Source organism: Panicum virgatum, chromosome 7N, assembly GCF_016808335.1.
Source record: "Panicum virgatum strain AP13 chromosome 7N, P.virgatum_v5, whole genome shotgun sequence".
NCBI classification, from domain to species: Eukaryota; Viridiplantae; Streptophyta; class Magnoliopsida; order Poales; family Poaceae; genus Panicum; species Panicum virgatum.
Genome location: NC_053151.1, coordinates 47818809 through 47839563, shown reverse-complemented (window position 1 = coordinate 47839563; position 20755 = coordinate 47818809). Strand labels below are relative to the sequence as shown.

Here is a 20755-nt window from a genome sequence, read left to right as displayed (position 1 = left end):
TGCGCGGCTAGTACTGAAAATTCAAAAATTCACATGTCGTTATATCCTTACTTAAAAATTATACTATTTTTTTACAATACATCACCCTGTTCATTATTGTAAATTATGTCTTATTGTTGGTTAAAACAATTCAAATATAATCTACCTATAATAACAATTTGATTTATTGAGCTTTAATAATATTATGCATATAATTATTCTTATTTTCGTTTTATTTTGATTGATTGTTGTTAGCCTTAGTTTTTATTAATAATATATGTTTGTAACTAATACATAGCTAAATGGTATTTCATATTTAATTTTTCATAATGACACTGGTGAGTGATTTTTAATTAGACACAAGAATATTTTAGGCTATTTTTCGTAATGGCAGTGGTGTGTAATTTTAATTTTTTTTCTCCGATTAACGTGGGAATTCCTAAGCCTTGAAACCGAACGTGGATGCTTCATTTGTTCGTCAAATAATAAGATAATAGATAAGCCACTTCAATAAATCCTGAGGTTTGGAAGCCAAAAACTTATTTGGGGTTTATTTGGAGAGGCTTATAATAAGCATCCTTGACCCAAACAGAATCTTAGTACAAGAGCTCTGTAGATGTCATGTGATCTGAAGCAATAAATATCAGGTAGGCGCAAAAGGTGTACGCTATTTTTCTGCCAATAAGTCTTGTTAGTTGTTAGTTAAAAACTATTGTAACACTGGAGCCTTTATTTTAAAACTATTGGAGATGTTACAACAAGGTTACAATAGGTGCAAAAAGTCAGGTAGGTGCAAATCAATTAATTATTATTGTATATTTTGTTAAGTATCAATGTTTTGAAACTGACTTTTTCTCACCTACATATTTAAATACAATGTACAAACAGGGCTATACATGTTCCTCTTAAATTTCACCTTCTCCCTGGCACTGTTGCACACATGCACATCACTCGTACACAGCTCCCCCTAGAGCACACGCCACACGGCAAATGACACGTCAGAACAGTTAGGTGCCATTTATCCAAAATCCTACGAAGATCCCGTCCCCTTGAGCTACTAGTCAAGCCGTTGGCTCTCGTTGCCGCTCGCAACCGGGGAAGGGCGCACCCCCCTGGGTCCCCGGCAAACCACACCAGTGTGGCAGCGACGCCTCGCCGTCCTTAGCTTACTTAACCCGCGATGGGACACCGCATTCTCCAGACGAGACGACCTCAGTAGGCCGCCGGTCTGCCCTTCTTCAGAGAAGAATTGCAAGGAGGCCGAGGCAACGTTCTCCCTCGCCGCCGTTAGTTGTTGCCAAGAAGAGATCACAGGTGTGCTCGCCGCCGGCGGGATTGCTGTTGGCTTGAGGTGAAGCTTCGATGGGGCTCCACCTGCTGGCGTTCGTTGCGGCGAGGGGGCTGATGCAGGTGTTCAACTTCTCGGCGCCGCACGGCCTCCGGCTGCCGCTGGCGCGCCACCTGCCCGAGGCCTGCGCCGCCCTGTACGGCCTCCTCGCCTCGCACGCCGCGTGGCTGCACCAGGCCCTGGAGCGCGCCGCCGTCCGGAGCGGCCGCCACAGCGGGAGGGGGGGAGTCGTCGACGACTACGTCCTCCACGCCATGCTCAGCATCTCCGACTGAGCTGCCGTACGTCGGCGTGGCAATTGCCAATTGCCCTTTGCTAGTAGTTCAGTTTAAATTAGGTAGTCTCTCCCCCCTAGCTTGTCCATCCATCCGCTCGTTTCGTTTGTTGTTGTTGGTGGTGGTGCAGTTCAAATTTGGCTGGCATTGAATGAGTTGGGGGTTTATTGCTGTAACTCTGGTTGGTAAATACTCGTACAAGAGTTTTTTTTTTCTGAAATTTGTGTGGGCGAATTTTTCTCATCGGAGGTAATGATGATGCCGACCTCCATGAGCAGGCGAAGAGCGGCTCCTCCGACCAAGGAAGGCCAACTCGTACAGAGAGACGTAGGGACAGGAGCCCGTATGATGTACTGGGTGGGACTGATAGCCACACGGACAACGAAGTTGGTGCTCTCCGGAATGTCGGAAAATTCATCCATGTTCCGGCAGCTGGTTTTGTTTGTGGGCTGGGGCTAGCTAACCCAATTGCCTACTGAATTTAAACTCTATGGAAACTAATTTAAACTAGCACATTATTGATTCTGCACTTGCTTACTGAATACTGACTGACAAGTACTGATTCTGCACTTGCACATTATTCAGTATTGCTAGTAGGTTTGCCAAGTGGACTGATTCTGCACTTGCTTACTGAATACTGACTGACAGTCCTACAATATATACTCTATGGAAACTAGCACATTATTTCGATAAAAATTAATTTGACAGAAACCTTACTTGGAGTGTAGTGTTGCTTAGATCTACACAGCAACTTTATTATAATTTAATCACGCATCTCAGCTGCTTCCTTAATTATCCATTGTTTGGTGAAGACTTGGACCCCTCCGCAGATTAAAAATGGATCAAGTTGAGTATATATCATGTCTGAGTAGTGAATAGAAGAGCTAGGCTGCTTCTCGATTTTTATAAAATAGTATAAATATTTAAACTAAAAAGAATTGGAGATGCGTAAAGTTAGCCATTTGCACCTCTCTTTTCTCCTTCTTCCATGGCTGTTCGATCAGGTATTTGGTAGCCAAAGGGTGCTTAGGCCGACCACAGCGGAGGGAGCAAGAGCAAATTTGCTCCCTCCTCGTTTCCCACGCCCTCTCTGTTTACAGTGCCAAACAGTACATCTACAGTGCCAAACAGTATATTTGCTCCTGCATTTGCTCCTTCCACTGTGGACGGTCTTAGCCTAGCGGTTAAGACACTTGAGCGGCACTCCACAGGTCCTGAGTTCGAATCCCCGTGGGAGCGAATTTCAGGTTGTGGTTAAAAAAAATCCTCTCGCCGGTCCCGTGTGTCAAAGCACTGGTTAAGAGCCGGCCTAGGTCGGCCTGAGGACCGTGTATGGCCCAGGCAATTCCCAGGGGTTACGGTTCCCAGTGTCAGGGCGGGGCTGGGGTTCGAGGATTTTCTCGGTCGGGGAAGCCGAGGCTTCTTCTTAGCTTAATACCGGTGGGGCGGTCTTTCCCCACCCGGTCGAGTTTTTTTTTTTTTTTTGTATTTGGTAGCCAGTCAACGCCTCGTGCTCAGCATCGTGCAGATGGTCAGCGGCTCATCGATCGCAGGGCGCAACCAAACCTAGATGCAGGCGTATGAAGTAGTGCTGCTGCTGTACAGATCACAGATCAGCTCAGAGAGATCTTCACATCCATGGCGGTTCCCGTGCTGCTTCTCACCGTGCCGGCCGTGGCCGGCGGGTTCCTGCAGGCGTTCCACCTCGCGTTCCTGCTGTGGCCGTTCAACGCCGCGCTGCCGCTGGCGCGCGACCTGCCCCGGGCCTGCATCGCGCTCCGGGGGATCGCGTCCTTCTACGCCGCCGGGATGCACGCCTACGCCAGCGGCGTGCAGCCGCTGCAGGCGCGGAGCCACCGGGACGGCGGCGGCGGCGGCGACTCCTCCTCGGCCCGCGGCGTGGTGATGAGGACGCGCGAGGACGCCATCGCGCACGCCAGCATGATGGATTGATGGCCTTCGACGACATCTACTACTCCGGTGTTGTTGCAGGGTGATCCATCCATCCTCGACGATCTCTTCGATTCCTCGGGTTTGCACGGCGGTCATCTTGGATCGGTGATTAGCGCACCAAAACATTTTCATGTCGATCGATCGGCTCGTCGCCGAGACGATCGAGGGCCAGGGGCATCTGACAGCAACGGGCAAAAGCAACACAGGGCAGGTTGCATGAACTAGAGATCCCCCGGTTGAATGTTAGATTTTTGTATCCCCCTTGTTAGCCCATGTGGAAGTTTCAATTTACAAAATTGAACTAGATAATGAAGTTGCTTCTTCCTTTTCGTTTTCTGTCCTTTCTTACAATCCTGTAAAAATGTCTAAACTGCGTTTTCCTATAATGAAACGACAGGACCTTTCTTTCATGAGTTTCTTCATGTACTTTCGAAATCTCAAGGTGAAATCTTGAGCTGTCCAACTTTAAGCTGAAAAAACTTTTAGATTGGCATCACTACGAAGTCCATTTCTAACAATACCCCCGAAATCATGTTTGAATTGAAATCTTCAATGTTTTTTTTCACAGACGAAATCTTCAAACTTTGGACTGGTAGGCAACAGCGCGCAACTGCCTCGTCATTTGAAATTTCAAAGACCGAAAAGGCTGGCCCACCTGGGTCCCAGATGGGAGCAACATGCCACATCGGAACGGCTTGCCAGTCCACACGGGACGGGCCACGTCCGCCGTTTTGGTAATGACGTGTCAGTACCAGTCTTGGCCCACACCATTGAGGCATCAACCGGCCGGTGCTTTCCCGCTCGCAAGTCGCAACCGGGGAAGGCCGCAACCACCCTCCGTCCCCCGCGCTGCGCCACCCGGCAAATATAAGAGCAGAAGGCGGCGACGTCGCCGTCTCTCATGGTTGAGGAACCCCACCACGAGAGGCACGCATTCTCTCTGGAAGAGTGTGCGAGCGGGCAAGATCTGCTCGCCGCCGGCGCAGGTTGCCATCAGGCGGTGGCCGGTGCGCGTGCTCCGGCGTGATCGGGGGCGGCTTCATCTGCCTGCCTGGCGATCGCGGCCGTGACCGCGAGGGGCCTGATGCAGAATGGTCCATGTCTCTGTGGCCGCTCGGCATCGGCTTGCCCGCTCGCGCGCCACCTGCGCGGCCTTCAGCGGCGCGCTCGCCTCGCACGCCGCGCGGCTGCCCGCCGCCTGCGCGCGTGGCGCGGTCTGGGGCCAGCACCGCCGGCGCTGCGCGAGCAGCGGTGGTGGGAATGGCACCCACCGACGAGCACGCACGCCACGCTGCATCGCCGCAATGACACGTACTGTAGCCGTTGCGTTCCGTGCCCCTTGTTCCTTGCTTCCCCCAGGAAGCATACCTGACCCGCGCCACCTACTGCATGCTTGCTCGCTTGCTTGTACGTGATACCATGCCATTATCGACGCTGCCATTGCCTCTAATCATCGCAGGCAACGGTAATCAGAACCATCATTCCCGTGTTCCCATCACTCCCGGTCGTACTGATCTTCTTCGTGGATTTCTATCACATAATTATCTGCCCTGTAGTGAGAAAAAAAAGTCCAAAAACTTGCACGCTGCAACCTGATCCAATCCAGATGGATCTCCTTGCACACTCAGCAGCGGATCGTACTGCCGCTAGCCGAAACCCGGTCAAGGATCTCCGAAAGGCCGGCGGCTCCTGCAAAAAGCGGCTCCTGGAGCCGGCAAAGGGCGAGCCATCGACGGAGGCCAAGAAAACTGTGGCGAAACGACCATGTGCCGCCTGCCCATATGATGGCGAAGTCGAACTCATGGATCCCCTCGAGCAGCCTCTCGCTCACTCCGATCGGTCGTGCTCCTGACGAGCTATCAGTCATGCACCTGCCATGAATCCTATAAATTCCAGCTGTCACACCTGGACACGATCCGAGTGAAATTATTATACGGAGTAGTACTCCTAGTTAATTATCTTGAACCATACACTATCATCATTTGTATCCACTCCTGGTGTATCCGAGGACCTTTTCTTTCTGCGAACAAAACGAAACCTTGTGGCGTGTTGGTGTGCTGGCATATGAGTGGGCCCCACAGTTTCATCCGGGGTCCGAAAGGATGATGTGCTGTTCCCGGCTGCAGGAATGGATCGGAATAACACCAACGTTCGTTTCTTTGTCTTGCAGAGGTTGGGGCCTCCTCCAGAAATAGCCGGACCCGTCACCACTGGGCCCGCCTCGGTTGATAGTGATGGCAAGTTGGCAACCATAGATGCGTGAAGCCAATCACCCGGTTTGGACTTCTCCAGATTTCAAGCTGGAACTTCAGATTCAGGTTTCCGGGCTTTTGCTTCCGCTGCTCATCACAACTGGCAAATTCAGGACCTTTTCTCTTCTTTTCTTTTCTACTTTTTTTGCATACCATGACAGAGTTCGACCACGGACCACTCCGTGGACTCGCGGGATGGCATTGAGGAATACGGAGTACGTACATGCAGGTCGTCTACCGCCGATATTTTTGGACGTGTCCGGATCGATTAGAGGTTCGGCTCGCTTCTCCCCCACCCTCGCCTAGGAAATGGATAACCCTTGCAGCCATAGCAGCTGGATTTTAACATTTAAGGGTTTTTCCATTATATGCAATAGGCGTAGACGAGAATGTCAATTTCGGTCAAACCCAATCATCCTTGAAATTACAGTCCTGGAGCCTCGCAAGCTCCACCCAGGAGTTTCCCCCTCCCCCCAATTAATTCGATGGCTTGTTCATCAATCAAACCAAGAGAGTCAAGGAAAATCCTGCTCTGCTCCCCACAGAGAAAACGACGACGTGCCACGCTCTGGGGAATGAATTGAATGGATTGGCCCCTCGCTAGAATCTGTGCCGACACAAACAAACGTAAGCAAAGGAACGAGCGAGCTAATCCGGGTCGGCAATCAGGGTTAACGGACGGACCCCGCGATCACAAGCCGCTGCTGAACAAACCAACGACTCCAAACAGTCAATGGTGGCGGATTTCAATTATAAAACCCCTTCGCCATTGTCCCGACCAAGCAAGGTATCTCTATCCTCGCGCCCTCCGTCGTCCATGGCTACCTTGCCAGGTCTGCGCTAACCACCAACGCCTCGAGAGCTCGTCGGGCACATACATAGCCATGGCGAACACCACCACGCAGGGATAGATCGAGAGGCCCGCGCCACTTGCGCACGCAGACGCGCCATCTGGCAGCTAGCAGAGCGGCGGTGGCGCGCCGTCGTCGATCGTATCATATATAGAGCTCGGGAAAAGGATGCCGGTTCCCGTGGTGCTCCTCGCCGTGCCGGCCGTGGCCGGCGGGTTCGTGCATGCGTTCCACTTCGCGCTCTTGCTGTGGCCGTTCAACCTCGCGCTGCCGCTCGCGCGCCACCTGCCGCGGGCGTGCGCCGCGCTCCGGGAGGCCGCGTCCTTCTACGACGCCGAGGTGCGGCCCTACGCGAGCGGCGCGGCGCGGCTGCTGCCGGCGCCGCCGCGGAGCCAGCAGCACGCCTCGCTCAGCGGCGTGCGGCAGGCGACGCCGCACGAGGATCTCGTCGCGAACGCCATGATCGCGCTCGTCGACATCTCCTACTGACGCCATGGGTGCTTGCTGCCACCGTACCGCGCACTGCCGGGCTACATACATACCCATTGCGTCGCCGGGTTCATTCCTTTTTGCAGCCGTCCTCTTGGGTCGGTTAGCTTTTCCGTTTTCTGTTAATCGTGTAAATAGTCTTTTTCTTCTTCCTACATCCATCAGCAGAGGTTTAGTCATGTTAATCACTTCTTCTTCCTACACTTACACCCATGTCCTCTTTCTTCGTTAACACAGTTTCACAGCATTCAGTTTGTTGTATAGTGCGAGTTGGTTTGAACTATTAAGATCAGTCTAGTTTAGCGCTCCATAGTAAAAAAGTTGGTCCTGTTAGTTTTGTTTTTTGAGCAAATGTTGGTCCTGTTAGTTTGCTTCAGTTCCACAGGTCGTCATGCGTGCCTACAAGCCCACAGACCCAAATTCAGCCCACCCGGCAGCTTTTGGCCCATTGCAGATCACGTCAGATTTGCAGTTCCACAGACCACAGTCCACAGTTCGGTACTAGCTCTCTCCACAAAGGGCAAAAAAAAAAAAAGAGCCCCGCCCTTCTCCTCCCCGCTCGCAGCAGCCGCCAACTCGATTTCTTACCCTCGCGGCCGCGCCCTCTCCAGCTGTTTCGGGTTCGAATCGAAACCGAGAGCGAGCATGAAGCGCGGAATAGAGAGAGATCTAGCGACAGAGAGCGGTGGGTGTTCAGGGGGCCACAGGTCCTGCAGTACTGCAGAGGAGACTCATCCGGTGGGACAGGTAGATTAGAGGAGATACAAGTACTGAAGGACACGAACTCTCTTGTTCGTTGTAGGGAGAACAGAGATCGGCCGCCCGCTCGCCGCGCCGCCGCCATTGTGCTCTCGGTTCAGGTGTCATGGGGATGCTGTCGCTAAATCGCCTCATGATCAGGGAGGAGCGGAGGCGGCGCCGGCGAATCCAAACCCGCAGTAAGTCGCCTCTCAGCGTTTCCCCTCTCCCCTCTCTTTGGCCTCTCCATTATTCATCTCTGTTGCATTATGTTTATAGCCTGGGCTCGGTTTGCGGCTCCTATCCTTTTCCACTATTGTTTCTGAGGAGAAAGATCTCCTTTTTGAGAGGAGCAAACTGTTGCCATCTGATTCATCTAAGCTGCATATCCGGTGTTTGTTTGACTACGAAATCTTACTTTGGTGGAAGCCAGAACACCAAGATAGCTCCTTTTTTCTGTTTTGAGTGGGGGTAGGACTTCAACCGTACTCATTCCCGTTCAAATGTGTGTATGCTCGTTTGGTACTTACTCAAACACTGCAGTGAACATGATTTGATTTTAGAAGCAAACCATCCAATTGCTTTCTTTAGCTGATATGGATCCCGACATGAGCCTTGGAGGGGGGAGAATGAAGCTGTTTCGGAATGGATAATCTCAGTAGTTTGCTGAAAATATTTATGGTCAATTGTAGCTTTTCTATCAAATCAAAATGTTTTCTCTATTCGACAACTTTCTGTTTTGCAAAAGGCAGATAATAGAAACTAATTGGAATGCTCTGTGCACATTTTGTATTCCCGAGTTAGTGATCCCTTAATATCTGTAGTATTTCCTGTGTTGCAGGTGGATCGATTACTGATGGTTGTTCTCAGCCTGGTGAAAGGGCGACATATTCAGAGCCAAATCTTCCTGAGGTACTGCATAAACGCTGATGATGGAAAGCTTATATGACAAGTAAAACGTCACTATGCCTAACTCCTCTAATTGATGGACCTATTCTAGCTACACAGGAATTTTTTATCAGATCTTGTACTATTTACAGAAGTGTTTATTTAAAACACGCAGCTGTAGCAAAGTTGGGCTCCCCCTTTAGAAAAAGATGGAAACATATAACCAAATATCACCTTTCTGTAACCTGATCACCCATCTAACAGAGAGCAAGGTGTCACTAGTTTTTGAAAGCAAGTTTGAAAGCATTTTGACAGTTCTTGTTACATGGTATTACCTAAAATGAGTAATTTGTATGTTAATGCTATTTCTGTCTTTTGATAGGGTGGCTTATTTATTGCGCTATTGTTCAAAGCATTATTCCTTTGTTGGCACAAATGCACAAAAACATATCCTTTAGAATGTAGACTGCTCCAGGCTTAACTCAAATATGAAAAGATTACAGAAAAAGAATCTGACTTCTTGGTGATACCAGTTGATCATATTGATTACTACGGAATATTTTTTTAGGAAAACCACCAATACTACTATTACAGAAAATAGAAAGTTCTCTGCACATGTTGAACTTACCTAACACTAATTGAATTTCCAATGCACTTCTCTACCTCTGTGATGCGTTAGATTTTGTGCAAACATGCCTGGGATTTACTTTTTCTCTGCATGGTCGGTTCAATTTATTTAATAAATAATTAAGAGATGATTTGCCTCTGCATTCCAGTGTTTAACTATTCTTTTGATGCTTGTGCAGGACATCTGGTCCCTTATCCATTCCTTAATGTCATTGCGTGATTCTGCCCGTTCAGCCTGTGTATCTAGCACATTTCTGTTACAAATGAAAGAGAGAGTGGACTGTGTATCTATTGATAGAGGCCCTTTGGGCTATATATACAAGAGACCCCCAAACCCTAGACACTAGGATATGACTATACTACCCTTAACACCCCCCCTCAAATGCAACGTGAATACAATGTCGTTGCATTTGAAGAGTGGTACTAAGTACATGAGTTGAAAGAAACACTAATACATGACTAATACATCCAAAGTCCTAAAACAACAAAGATGTCGTCGAAGCGTGCAGCTCTTGAACATGTCTTGTAGAACGATCTCCTCCACAAGTGGTGAACAACCAAGTCTTCACAAACCAGTACATCGACTCTTCGACGGGAAGCTTGCTTTGGAGACTTTCAACTTGACAATGTGTGAGATACGTCAAATCGAACCAAATGGATGATGCATAAGCCACTACTGCAAGACGGCAAGCAGTGCACTGCTGCAAAACGGCAGGTAGTGAGACGATGTCATGATGATGACAAATATGGCCTTTGGTCATGACGTGTAGCAAGACGGCTACGAAAGAGACCAAGAGGCAAGGTCGCATCAAGAACGATAAGATTAGCTAAATCGACGTGACTTAGCCAACCATAATATGAAGGATAATTGGTCGATTGACAAAGATTATGTGGACTGGCACAGCTTCTATGAATTTTGAGCATGAAATTGGACTTGGATGAACCCTAGACTTTGACACAGATGCAATGGAATTTAGGAAATAGGCCTCAATACACTAGCAGCATGAAAGATAGCAGCAGCAAGCAAAAGCAAACTATGGATGGAAGTGGCAGCAGACAGCAGTAAGCACACGCAAAAGATGACAATTTCAGGTGGACTGAGGTGCATGTGGACAGAGGAAACCAATGGCCTCAAGACAGCAGAGTAATATACCAGCGCTACTCCAATCTTGAGCAGCAGGGAGAATTGGCAGCAGCACGTCCACAGCAGCTGATTTGCAGGCAGATCTACGGCAAGGAATGGAGCAGCATCGAGCACAGGCGCAGGAGGTGGGGCACGACGAGGTGACGGAGGGGCGACGGACGACGAGGCGGAGCTCTGCAGCCAGCAGAGCAGCAAGGGCGGCAGCACGCCGACGAGATCCACGCCCGACGGAATCGCACCGGCGCGGAGGCACGAGGCGCGCGGGGAGGCAAGCCGCATCGCCGGTGAAGGAAGGCCGCGACGGCGGCCTATGGAGGATCCGGCGAGCGGCAGCAGGGCCGCAGCGACAAGCGGCGGACGGGCGACGGCGGGACGACGACGGGCCGCCATGGCCGAGATCCAGCCCCCACAGGGCGGATCCGGCTCGGGGAGGGCCAGACGGCGGCGATGGAAGACGGCGACGATGGAGGACGACGGGCGCAGCGCGGACGGGGCGGATCCGGCTCGGGGAGGGCCAGATCTGGCCCGAGGAGCCGGCGGCGGCTGCCATGGCGGAGAAGGTAGGGCGCGGCCGCGACTGGCGGCGCGCAGACGGGGACGAGGAGGCCGCGACGGGCGACTGCTGCTGCTGAAGAAGGCGGCGCGGAGAAGGACGGGCAGACGACGGCGCCCGACGGGGAGGGGGAAAAAATGGGGACGCTGCTCTCTGCTGCTGCTGTGACAAACTGGGAAATGGGTTTATGGATGGAGGATGCCGCCCCCAGGAGCAAGATGAAGCTCCCAGGGGCAGCGCAGCGGCGACGAGAAGGGTGGTGGCCGGATCTCAACCTAGAGCTCTGTTACCATGTTACAAATGAAAGAGAGAGTGGACTGTGTATCTATTGATAGAGGCCCTTTGGGCTATATATACAAGAGACCCCCAAACCCTAGACACTAGGATATGACTATACTACCCTTAACAATTTCTACGTTCTTGGAGATGCCACCCCATGCTCATTTTTAATGAGGAAACGCTAGGTTTGAAACAAAAGGAAGGCCAAAAGAGTGATATAGCAAAGGCTTTCACTAGAAGAGTTGACCAGATTCTAAGAAATCACTCAGGTGCCGGTGTGAAAATACTCAAACTTTTAATACGTGATTATTACAAGATCAATACTTGCCATCTCAATAGGTGGCTCGAAAACGCCATCACACCTGGTATTGAAGAAGTTGCCCTTATGCTATCTGCAAAACATAGAGCGAAGTACGAGTTCCCGTGCTCCATTTTACTTGATGGGCGTGGAAACTCTATTCGTTATCTTCGCCTCTCCTGTTGTACTGTGCGGCCGCCATTTGGATTTGATTGCTTGAGAAGCCTGACAAAGCTGCATCTATCTCAAGTGTGTATCACTGGGGATGAGTTAGGGTGTCTTGTTTCTAATTCTTTTGCTTTGGATGAGTTGGAACTAAAGTATTGCAACGAGCTAATCTGCCTGAAGATACCATTCTGTCTTGAACAGTTCAGCTGTCTGAGAGTATTTGAATGCAGCATGCTGCAGGTGATGGAGAGCACAGCTCCAAACCTCTCCACCGTTGACTTCATGGGTGAACCAGTACAGCTCATACTTGGAGAATCATCACGAGTAAAGAATCTGAAGGTGGAGTATTCATATGAGCCCAATGCTGTGAATTATGCCATTACCAAGCTTCCTTCCATTGTGCCACACCTTGAAACCCTTACTGTATACTCAACTTGTGAGGTATGCTCTGAATTTTCACATTGTTAGATACTAGTGTTATGACATACAAACTGTAATCATGCTCTGGAATGTAATTAATTTTGAGATATCTTTGCGCAGAGGGTTAATGCACCGATGGTAGCTAACAAATTCCTCCACCTGAAGGACTTGGATATTTATATTGGTGATGATGATGACGATGAGGATGTTGCTATTGTCTATGATTATTTGTCCTTAATTTCATTTTTGGATGCTTGTCCTGCCTTAGAGAGTTTCGCCATGCGCGTAAGTTACTTTTCAATGTTCGTGCTGCAAGTGTATCTGATTTCTGTTGTGGAGACCTAGAACTTGAATGACAAATATGCTTATCCTATGTAGGTGGATCAGGATGACATGAAGCCTGATTCCGTTTTTTGGGATGCCTCACATATAAGGCAGATTCCTAGACAGAGGCATGACAAGCTCCAGAAGGTGCAGGTGAATGGCTTCCGCTCAGCAAAAAGCTTGTTTGAGCTAACATGCCATATCATCGAGAATGCAACATCACTTGAAATTCTTACGCTGGACTGCATATGCATATATGGTGAGGAGAATACTGTTAGATGTTCTGCTAGCGAATCTGGTAAATGCATGCCCAGAAGTAAGGTATTGGAAGCACATAAAGCACTTAGCATCATCAAAAAATACATCGTGGGAAGAATCCCCTCCGCAGTTAAGTTAAATGTTGGGGAGCCTTGTAGCAGATGCCATGCTATAGATGTCGAGCTATTGTAATTTAAGCTAAGCAATGTTGCATATGTTGTGTCACAATTGTTTCGTGCTTATGTCATCAAATATCAATAACTTTACGATGTTGCAGTTACGTTGTCACCAGGTTGTTCATCGTTCAGGTGTCCTGTTATATTACACATATGTACTTTGCTTCTTAAATAGTCACATTTTGTCCATGTTCGCTTTGTTGGTGTCTCTGTTGCTGCAAAGAAGTTTGATTGGAACTTGACCAGTTCCGAAGTAAGAAAGTTGTGGCCCATTCGAATCGAAATCATGCTTTGACAAACTATTAATCAACTGATATGTAAATTATGCGCTATATAAAACTGTTTCCATCAGATTTGTATTTAATAGAGCAGACGATATTCGATACTATGCCGAGCTCCTTGTGTCCTTGTCTGGATCTGGTAGCGGATCAAAGTCCTTGGACCACCTCGTCAAGTGAAGTAACCAGAGCACAGGGACTGCACTACTACACAGCACCAAGCAAGACCTAAACTAAAACGGCGGAATCGTGGAGAACACACAGATCACAGGGACGGGACCGCACAGGCAAACAACACAAGAACAAAATTGGGCAGAATCGGCAATATTTCTAGAAAGCAGACCAGTTAAGCAGAGTGTAGACAAGCAAGGATTTATGTGCAGCACAACTGGAATTACTCGTAGGCCAAGAATGCATCGTAGATCCTCATGACTTTGTAGTTTCTGAATGGCAAGCAGGTTTTAGGGTTGGCACCAACCCAACGCTGGGCTATGCTAATAGTGAGTGGGAAAATTCCCCCTTACCAGTTTGAGGAAAATACCGATATATGTCTAATCACAACTCTCTGTTGTTGTGTACAGAGCACAAGCAATTTGAGAAAAAAATGGTTTCACTTTTGAAACTTCTTGGATAAACCATTCAGACTTTGTGCCTAAAATAAAAGGGATTTGGGAGAAGCTAGTTTCAGGAAAAAGCATTGTTGATGTTTGGGTGATTAAACTGAAAAGGGTTAAAAAGTTCTTGAAAGGCTGGGGGATCAATTTGAAAGGCCAAACTAAAAGGTACAAGAGAGTATTACAGGAGGAATTACTTGTAAGTGAACAGAAAGAGGAGTCCCTTTCTCTTCTAAAAAATCTGCTAGACAGGAAGACCTTCATCCAGTCAGAATTGCTGAAATTGTTGTTGGAGGAGGTGGAACTTTACTAGCATAAGAGGTCTAATTCAAAATGGCTGCTTGAGGGCGATCTTAACACCAACTTTTTTCACAAGATTGCGAATGGGAAAAAAAGGGAAAAACATCATTTTCTCTCTTAGTCATAATGGCTCGGAAATTACTGGAGATGACAAAATTCTAGAACATGCTACTCAATTCTACAAAGAGTTGTTTGGGCCAAGGCCTAATTTAAAGATGAATCCTAATTGTTGGAAGGTTTCTGAGAAAGTAACTGAGGCAAAAAAAAAAAGAATTCTTAACTAACCTTCCTCAAAGGAGGAAATTAAAAAAGTGGTGTTCCTTATGGAGCTAAACACGACCCTAGGTCTATATCACATTCCAATTGAATTATATCATGCCTGTTGGGAGGTGGCTAATGCTGATCTGTGCAATTTATTCTCTAAACTACAGGTGATCAAGCTGGATCTTGGAAGATTAAACTATGATGTTATCACTCTAATTCCAAAAGTGAAAGAGGCAAATATGATTAAACAGCATGAAAAGCAAAACGTTCTTCAATCGCGCCTCTTGCTTTCCAAAATTTGGATGACGTGTCTCTCACTTCTCATGTCGCAGACACGATACGTGCGTCTCTCCTGAATATATCTCAGCCGTTAGCTTGAAAGCATCCGACAGCCGGGCTTCCTGATCACGTGGATCGAGACCTCGCTTCCCCCTCCCTGGGCCCCGGCTCCCCCTCCCCTTCGCCGCTACAAATACCCCTTACTTTTCCTTGTAGATCCAATTACATGAGGAGCAGCAGCCATGGTGTTTGCCTACCACATGTCGTGCCTAAAGGAAATCCAAGACATCCTCCGTCGCCACCAGGGAGATGAAGACGCGTCCTCAATCAGATTCACCGGCCAGACATGGAGGACAAGGGTTGGGTGGTCAACAGGGGCGCGTTGGAGCCATTCTTCATCGGCGACGCGATCTCCCGGGCGCATGGACTTGCAGCCCTACGTCCTCCGCATCACCGAGCCAGCGGTCACCGACCATCCCGTCTCCTCCACTGCTATGAGCACCGAGATGCTCTCCCACAAGTCTGAAGTCCGTCCGCCTCTCCACATCCAAGAGCTCGCCCGACTACGGAACTGCAGCTTTCGCCCAGCGAGTAGCAGACAAGCTCCACAACCACCAAGCCAGAAGTCAGGGTGGCATCACCGCATGTTGGGAACCGAGGTGGCCCTAATACCCACTAAGCTGAGAACTTACACATAAAACACACCAACTCACTCTAGACTCGGTTAGCTTTTTCCATTTTCAGCTACTTAGTGTATAAGGTCCTTTCGACGGCAGAGCCGCTTTCTCGCTTCTAGGTCACTTTTGGATGGCAGAGCCTACAAATAGATGAACTAGCTTCTCGGAGGCAGAACCTTCCTTCGATGAAGCCCAGACCCTTTGTGATCCCCGGTGGCAGATAAAACCTACGATAGATCACAACTTATACACTAAGTACTTAAAAATTGGGAGACTAACACTTACAAAATATTTGCTTTATTACAACACAATAGTATTACACAAGAGTACACAACACACCATCTCTTTATGGCTATCCTGCCACTCACCCTTCTCATCTATCATGCTCTTAGATAGATGGCATGGCAAGAAGGGAGTTCTCTATTTATAGGCAAAGGCGGATCATAGGGTGGTGATATGTGTCCCCACTTCTAGAGAATTCATAAATATTATAAGAATTTCTAATTTATTTGTTACTAATTCTAGAGCACTCCATGAAAATATCTTCTTATTGCTTCGTGGAGAATACTCTAGATGGTTGCCTTGCATTCTTCCCTCAAGGAAAACTTCTATCCAGACTTGTTTAGATCTTTTGTGAAGATGTCAGCCAATTGCTCATTTATCTTTGTAGGCACCATCTCGACCTCACCTTCAAGGATCTTTTTGCTTATGTAGTGGTAGTGGACTTCTAAGTGTTTGGTTTTTGCATGAAAAACTAGATTTTCTGCTAGGCGTATAGAGGATAAGTTGTCACAAAAAATCCTTACTTGATAATTCGTCGGCTAATGAAGATCCTCCATCAATTTCTTAAGCTAGGTGCTTTCTTGAGCTGCCATTGCTGCTGATCGATACTCAGCTTCAGTACTTGATAATGCCATAGTGGGTTGTCTCTTGTTGTACCATGATATGGGTCCTGACCCAAGACTAAAGAAGTATCCTGTGGTTGATCGTCATGTGCCACAATGTCCAACGTAATCGGCATCGCAATATCCCATCACCTGGCAATCCTTTGTCTTCTTGTATAGAATACCAAAATTGATGTTACCTTTAACGTATCTGAGGATGCGCTTGACTGCATCAAGGTGAGACTTCTTTGGATTGCTCATGTATCGACTGACCACTCCAACTGGATATTAAATATTTGGCCAAGTTAGGGTAAGATAGGTAAGGCTCCCGACCAGTTATCGATACATAGTCACATCTTTCAAGTCCTTCCATTCATCTTCTTGTAGCCTCACATTGGGATCCATAGGCTAGGAGTAGACATGGGCTTGCAGTTAATCATCGCGTACCTTTGTAGAAGATCCTTGGCATATTTCTGTTGACCCAAAAATAACTCTTCTTTTGTGTGCTCCACCTCAAGTCCAAGTAAGTGCTTCAACTCTACCAGCTCCTTCATAGGCTGTTTCTATATAAAAATATGTTTCTATAATTTTGGAACATATATAATATAATATGACGGATGAAAAAAGAAGTAAAGACGATACTTTGGTCTAGACCATTAGGACAAAACAATTACAATGACCACACTAAACAAACTATTTGCATCCATTTTTATTATAAAGTAAAAAAATATAAAAGTGAAAGAAAAAACACTAGCTACTCATGCTATTTGTACGGGCCACATTGCTAGTTATATATAGTTTTCAATAGTTTTTCATTTATGAAACTTCCAGTCTTATTGGTTGTTTGGTTCCAGGGGCTAAACTTTAGACTATGTCACATCAAAAAGAATTTTAGTATTTAGAAGTATTAAATAAAGTGTAATTATAAAAATAATTGCAGAACCTTGAGGCTTAACTGCGAGACAAATCTAATGAGGTATATTAATCCATAATTAACAGATAGTTACGGTAGCAAATTATGAATTAATTAGGTGATAATTTTAAATGGTAAGATTCCTTTTGATGTGATAGGGCTACAAAAAAGTTGCCGGAAACAAACAACACCTTATTGTATTAGATATATATATATGCATACTATAGCATATGTATGATTAACATGGGGCGGGGGAGCAAGGTACATATATACATACGTACGTACGTACGAACGTCACGCATAGATGATGAACCTCCGAGCCAACTGCGTGCATGTATGCTTAATTGATCCTAGTAGAATGTTGAATTGGCATCTCTTAGATGTTGAGTCAGAATTTGTTGGTTGTTGACTCAGTTGTAAGTAAATGAAGCATGTATGATGTAACGAGGTTTCCCGACACCAACTAGTAAATTTATGCTGCATGTACACTTATATGGCCTAGCTCTCAATGGATTGGGATCTTATACTGATTTAGACACTAACTCACTGAGTCCACTTTTGGTCGGATCGTGTTCCCAAGTCGAGGGTTCAAAGTTTGCCGTATGGGTTACAAACGGGTGTGCGTTTGAAGGTTGAAGAAAGGCTCCTGTCGCATGTATGTGTGTGACTGTGTGGGTTGCGAGAGAGATCTCCTCTGCCATTTTATAGGCTGTTTCTTACTTTCAAATAAAGGAAGGCAGGGAACAGGGGACAATTACTGAGTAAAACTCATCCGGCCATGAGCGCATAGTACGCAGCTTTCCGCGACGCCGCTATGCTCGCGCGTCATCCCCACCAATCCAACGACACACACCACCAACCCTGCTAGAAACGCTGCTGCTCATCGCTGGAGAGTATATTAGCTTTTTCCCTTTTCCGGGCTTTTGGCCCTTCATCACCTCTTTATCGGGATTGGCACGATCTCTTTTTTCGCTAATCCCATGCACACCACGAAAACACACCTGGCTCTGGCTCTGGCTGCACTGCACTGTTGCCTACTTAATTGCCTGGTTAGTTTTTTTTTAGAAAAGGGTTCTACCCGGCTTTTTATAGAAAGCAATAAGAGTCTAACTTGCCTGGTTAGTTTCAGCGGCCAGCACCCGGGAAGTCAGGCGCCTCTCCGATCATCCCTCTTGTTAATACTATCATTACTGGGGACTAGTAAAAGCCCGACAGATTTGACACGGCCCCCCGACACTGCATGCTGCACGCATCGGCGTGTGACACTCGCTGCAGGCATTGCTATATATCTAGCTGATCCATCTCCCAGGCCAGGACTCAGCCCATGCACGCCGCATGCGTATGATGCAAGATCAACAACCGGCTGTGATTGCATTGAGATCGACCTGCTGCCACGAACTGTAATATTTCACATGCACGGAATTAGGAATGGAAGCAAGCTAAGCATGCGCCTCGTTTTCCTGGCCGGCCGGGCAACTTTCGCCGGAGAATGATGTGCGTTGCCGTTGCCTGCTGCAGTGATGTGTCATTAGCTAGGGATGCATGGGCTCTTCTAGCAGGGTTGCTGGGTTGGGTAGGTTGCTCATCAGGAAAGCGATCGAGGCCGGGCACCGGCAGCTCGGGGGATCACTATGTGAAAACCTCAAATATATAATAGGGCATTGGTAACGATCGCTTGAAGACCGTTACAAAGGACACTTGCAATGGGCACGAAACAACGCGCGTTACCATTAATCCTGGCAGGCCCGAGCCCGTTACTAGACACTAACAATTGTAATGGCCTACAAAATATACCAGTTACTAAAACCCTCTGTAGGCCCACAAAAACAACCATTTTTAGTGACTGGTAACAAATATCGGTAACGGTCTGCGCTGAAAACCTGTTTCAAAAAGACTAAATGTTGTAACAGCCTCTAGACTACAATCGTTACGAAATCTCTCGGTGGGTCCACCTGGTAACAGATATGGGTAACGGTCTTCACTGAAACACTGCTACCAAATACAAGATTTTGTAATGGCCTCTTGTATATACCTGTTACTAGATCTCTCTGTGGGCCCACAAAACAGTCATTTTGGGTGACTGGTTGCTGCTTTTGGTAACGGTTGTGATTGAATAGCTGTTACAAATATCTGTTTTTAATAACGGTCATCTGCATGTTACCTTTGTCCTGTATAGTAACGCAATAAGGGTAACGGTTGCTTTGCCCGTTACCTAAAGGCCATCCGTGCCCGTTACAAATCTGCGGTTCTCACGTAGTGGATTTCCTTTCTTTCTTGTTTCTTTTTTTTATCCAGCTGAGTCTGACGGCTGTTAGTTCATGTGCAGTACTATATATCCTGTTCCAGGTTCAACGGCGGATGGCGGCGCTAACTCCGAGGTCAACCTCGGCACCCATATATGCATCATGCCGGTTCTCGCTTTCGTCTGCATGCATGCTTTCTCCAATCATATATATCAGCATGCAGCATGTTGCAGCTTCACTGATGATGCCCGGCCGTCCCTCCTGGCCGGGTTGATATGGTTGATGCCTCTGCGGCTAGCTAGCTACACGTAGGCATGGCAAAACCAATCTTGCAAAACCAATCTTGAGTAGTAGATGGTAAGTAAGCCAGAGAAGTTAATTGTGTCAAATGAACATTATTTCAGTAAAAGGATGCTACATTACTTGGTCGCGCTGCGTTTGAAAACCTCAGAACTTACAAAATACTAGACCAACAGCATGACAAGCAGTTAAACACCCAGATCAGTGCATAACGAGATGAGTACTAAACTCTGATGATCGTGCAGATACTTATTCTTACACGCTTAAGGTTACTAGTAGCTAATTGTCAGATAAAGAGTACTCTTTATCTGAGTGAGTGATAACTCAGTAGAAGCTAGCTAGGTTGGTAAATTACTTTGTGGTTCATGTATTTATGATGAACCCCAAATTCTACAAAATATCAACTGCATGATGCTGACAAGCAGTATACACACACATACATAATGATAAAGGTTACTGATCGAACTCCTCCGATCTGCTGGTAACATGGAACTTTCTAGCTGTGCTCTGAGCCTCTGACCAGTAGTCATTTTGATTAGTTTTAGAGGTAATAAAAAGCTAGCTGTCGCGTGATCTGGTAACACCGTGAATACTCTCTAGCCAGGTGAAGAAGGTATAGGCTGGATTCAAACCTGCTTTAACAGCATGCAAACGTACAGAGAGGAGAACCGATATTCTCCCCATATATTCCTTGTCAATCGTCATGAATTTCGACAAGAAAGGTGAAAAGAGGGAGGCTCCATGCGAGAATTTTACCTTTTTACCTTTATTACCGCGCCTGCTTTCCGTGATGATGATTGCGATTTACCAATGCTGACGCCCTCCCACCAGCAATCTCCCACATTCCCTGTCGAGAGATGAGAGCACGCCTTTCGACTGTTACCTCGATCTCGATCGCGCAAGCACTCAAACCCCATATATAAACACGCAAGGACGCTGGGACTCTTTCGATTCTCACCTAGCGCGCCCTAGTAGTAGTAGCT

The 20755-nt window shown here is 47.3% G+C and overlaps 2 protein-coding genes and 1 pseudogene across 5 annotated transcripts; all 3 read left to right on the top strand.

Annotated features, from left to right (window-relative positions):
- The first annotated feature begins 1064 nt into the window (after nt 1-1064).
- Nucleotides 1065-1822, top strand: LOC120683320. Its single transcript, XM_039965391.1, has one exon. The coding sequence runs from the start codon at nt 1342-1344 to the stop codon at nt 1600-1602; it is 261 nt and encodes an 86-aa protein (XP_039821325.1). The 5' UTR covers nt 1065-1341; the 3' UTR covers nt 1603-1822.
- A 1250-nt stretch (nt 1823-3072) lies between these two features.
- On the top strand, nt 3073-3965 carry LOC120683319 (annotated as a pseudogene).
- Nucleotides 3966-5987: 2022 nt separating this feature from the next.
- LOC120681488 lies at nt 5988-13214 on the top strand. 4 transcript variants are annotated; one of them, XM_039962988.1, is made up of 6 exons: nt 5988-6081; nt 8727-8797; nt 9580-9650; nt 11506-12283; nt 12383-12547; nt 12641-13214. In XM_039962988.1, exons 1-6 carry the CDS (start codon nt 6003-6005, stop codon nt 13034-13036), a joined length of 1560 nt encoding a protein of 519 aa, XP_039818922.1. In that variant the 5' UTR covers nt 5988-6002; the 3' UTR covers nt 13037-13214. The 4 variants fall into 4 exon arrangements, 3 of the variants coding, with proteins under 3 accessions (XP_039818922.1, XP_039818923.1, XP_039818924.1); XM_039962989.1 differs by lacking the exon at nt 5988-6081 and adding an exon at nt 6422-8085 and having other exon boundaries at nt 12641-13144; XM_039962990.1 differs by lacking the exon at nt 5988-6081 and having other exon boundaries at nt 8093-8797; nt 12641-13144.
- The last annotated feature ends 7541 nt before the right edge of the window (nt 13215-20755 follow it).

What these genes read in the sequence shown, in the direction of transcription:
- LOC120683320 (XM_039965391.1), top strand. Translation starts at nt 1,342, where the DNA reads ATGGGGCTCCACCTGCTGGCGTTCGTTGCGGCGAGGGGGCTGATGCAG.
- LOC120681488 (XM_039962988.1), top strand. Translation starts at nt 6,003, where the DNA reads ATGGCATTGAGGAATACGGAGTACGTACATGCAGGTCGTCTACCGCCG. An exon ending in CAGAGCCAAATCTTCCTGAG is followed by an intron (nt 8,798 to 9,579) that starts GTACTGCATAAA and finishes ATGCTTGTGCAG; the next exon opens with GACATCTGGTCCCTTATCCA. An exon ending in CTGTATACTCAACTTGTGAG is followed by an intron (nt 12,284 to 12,382) that starts GTATGCTCTGAA and finishes ATCTTTGCGCAG; the next exon opens with AGGGTTAATGCACCGATGGT.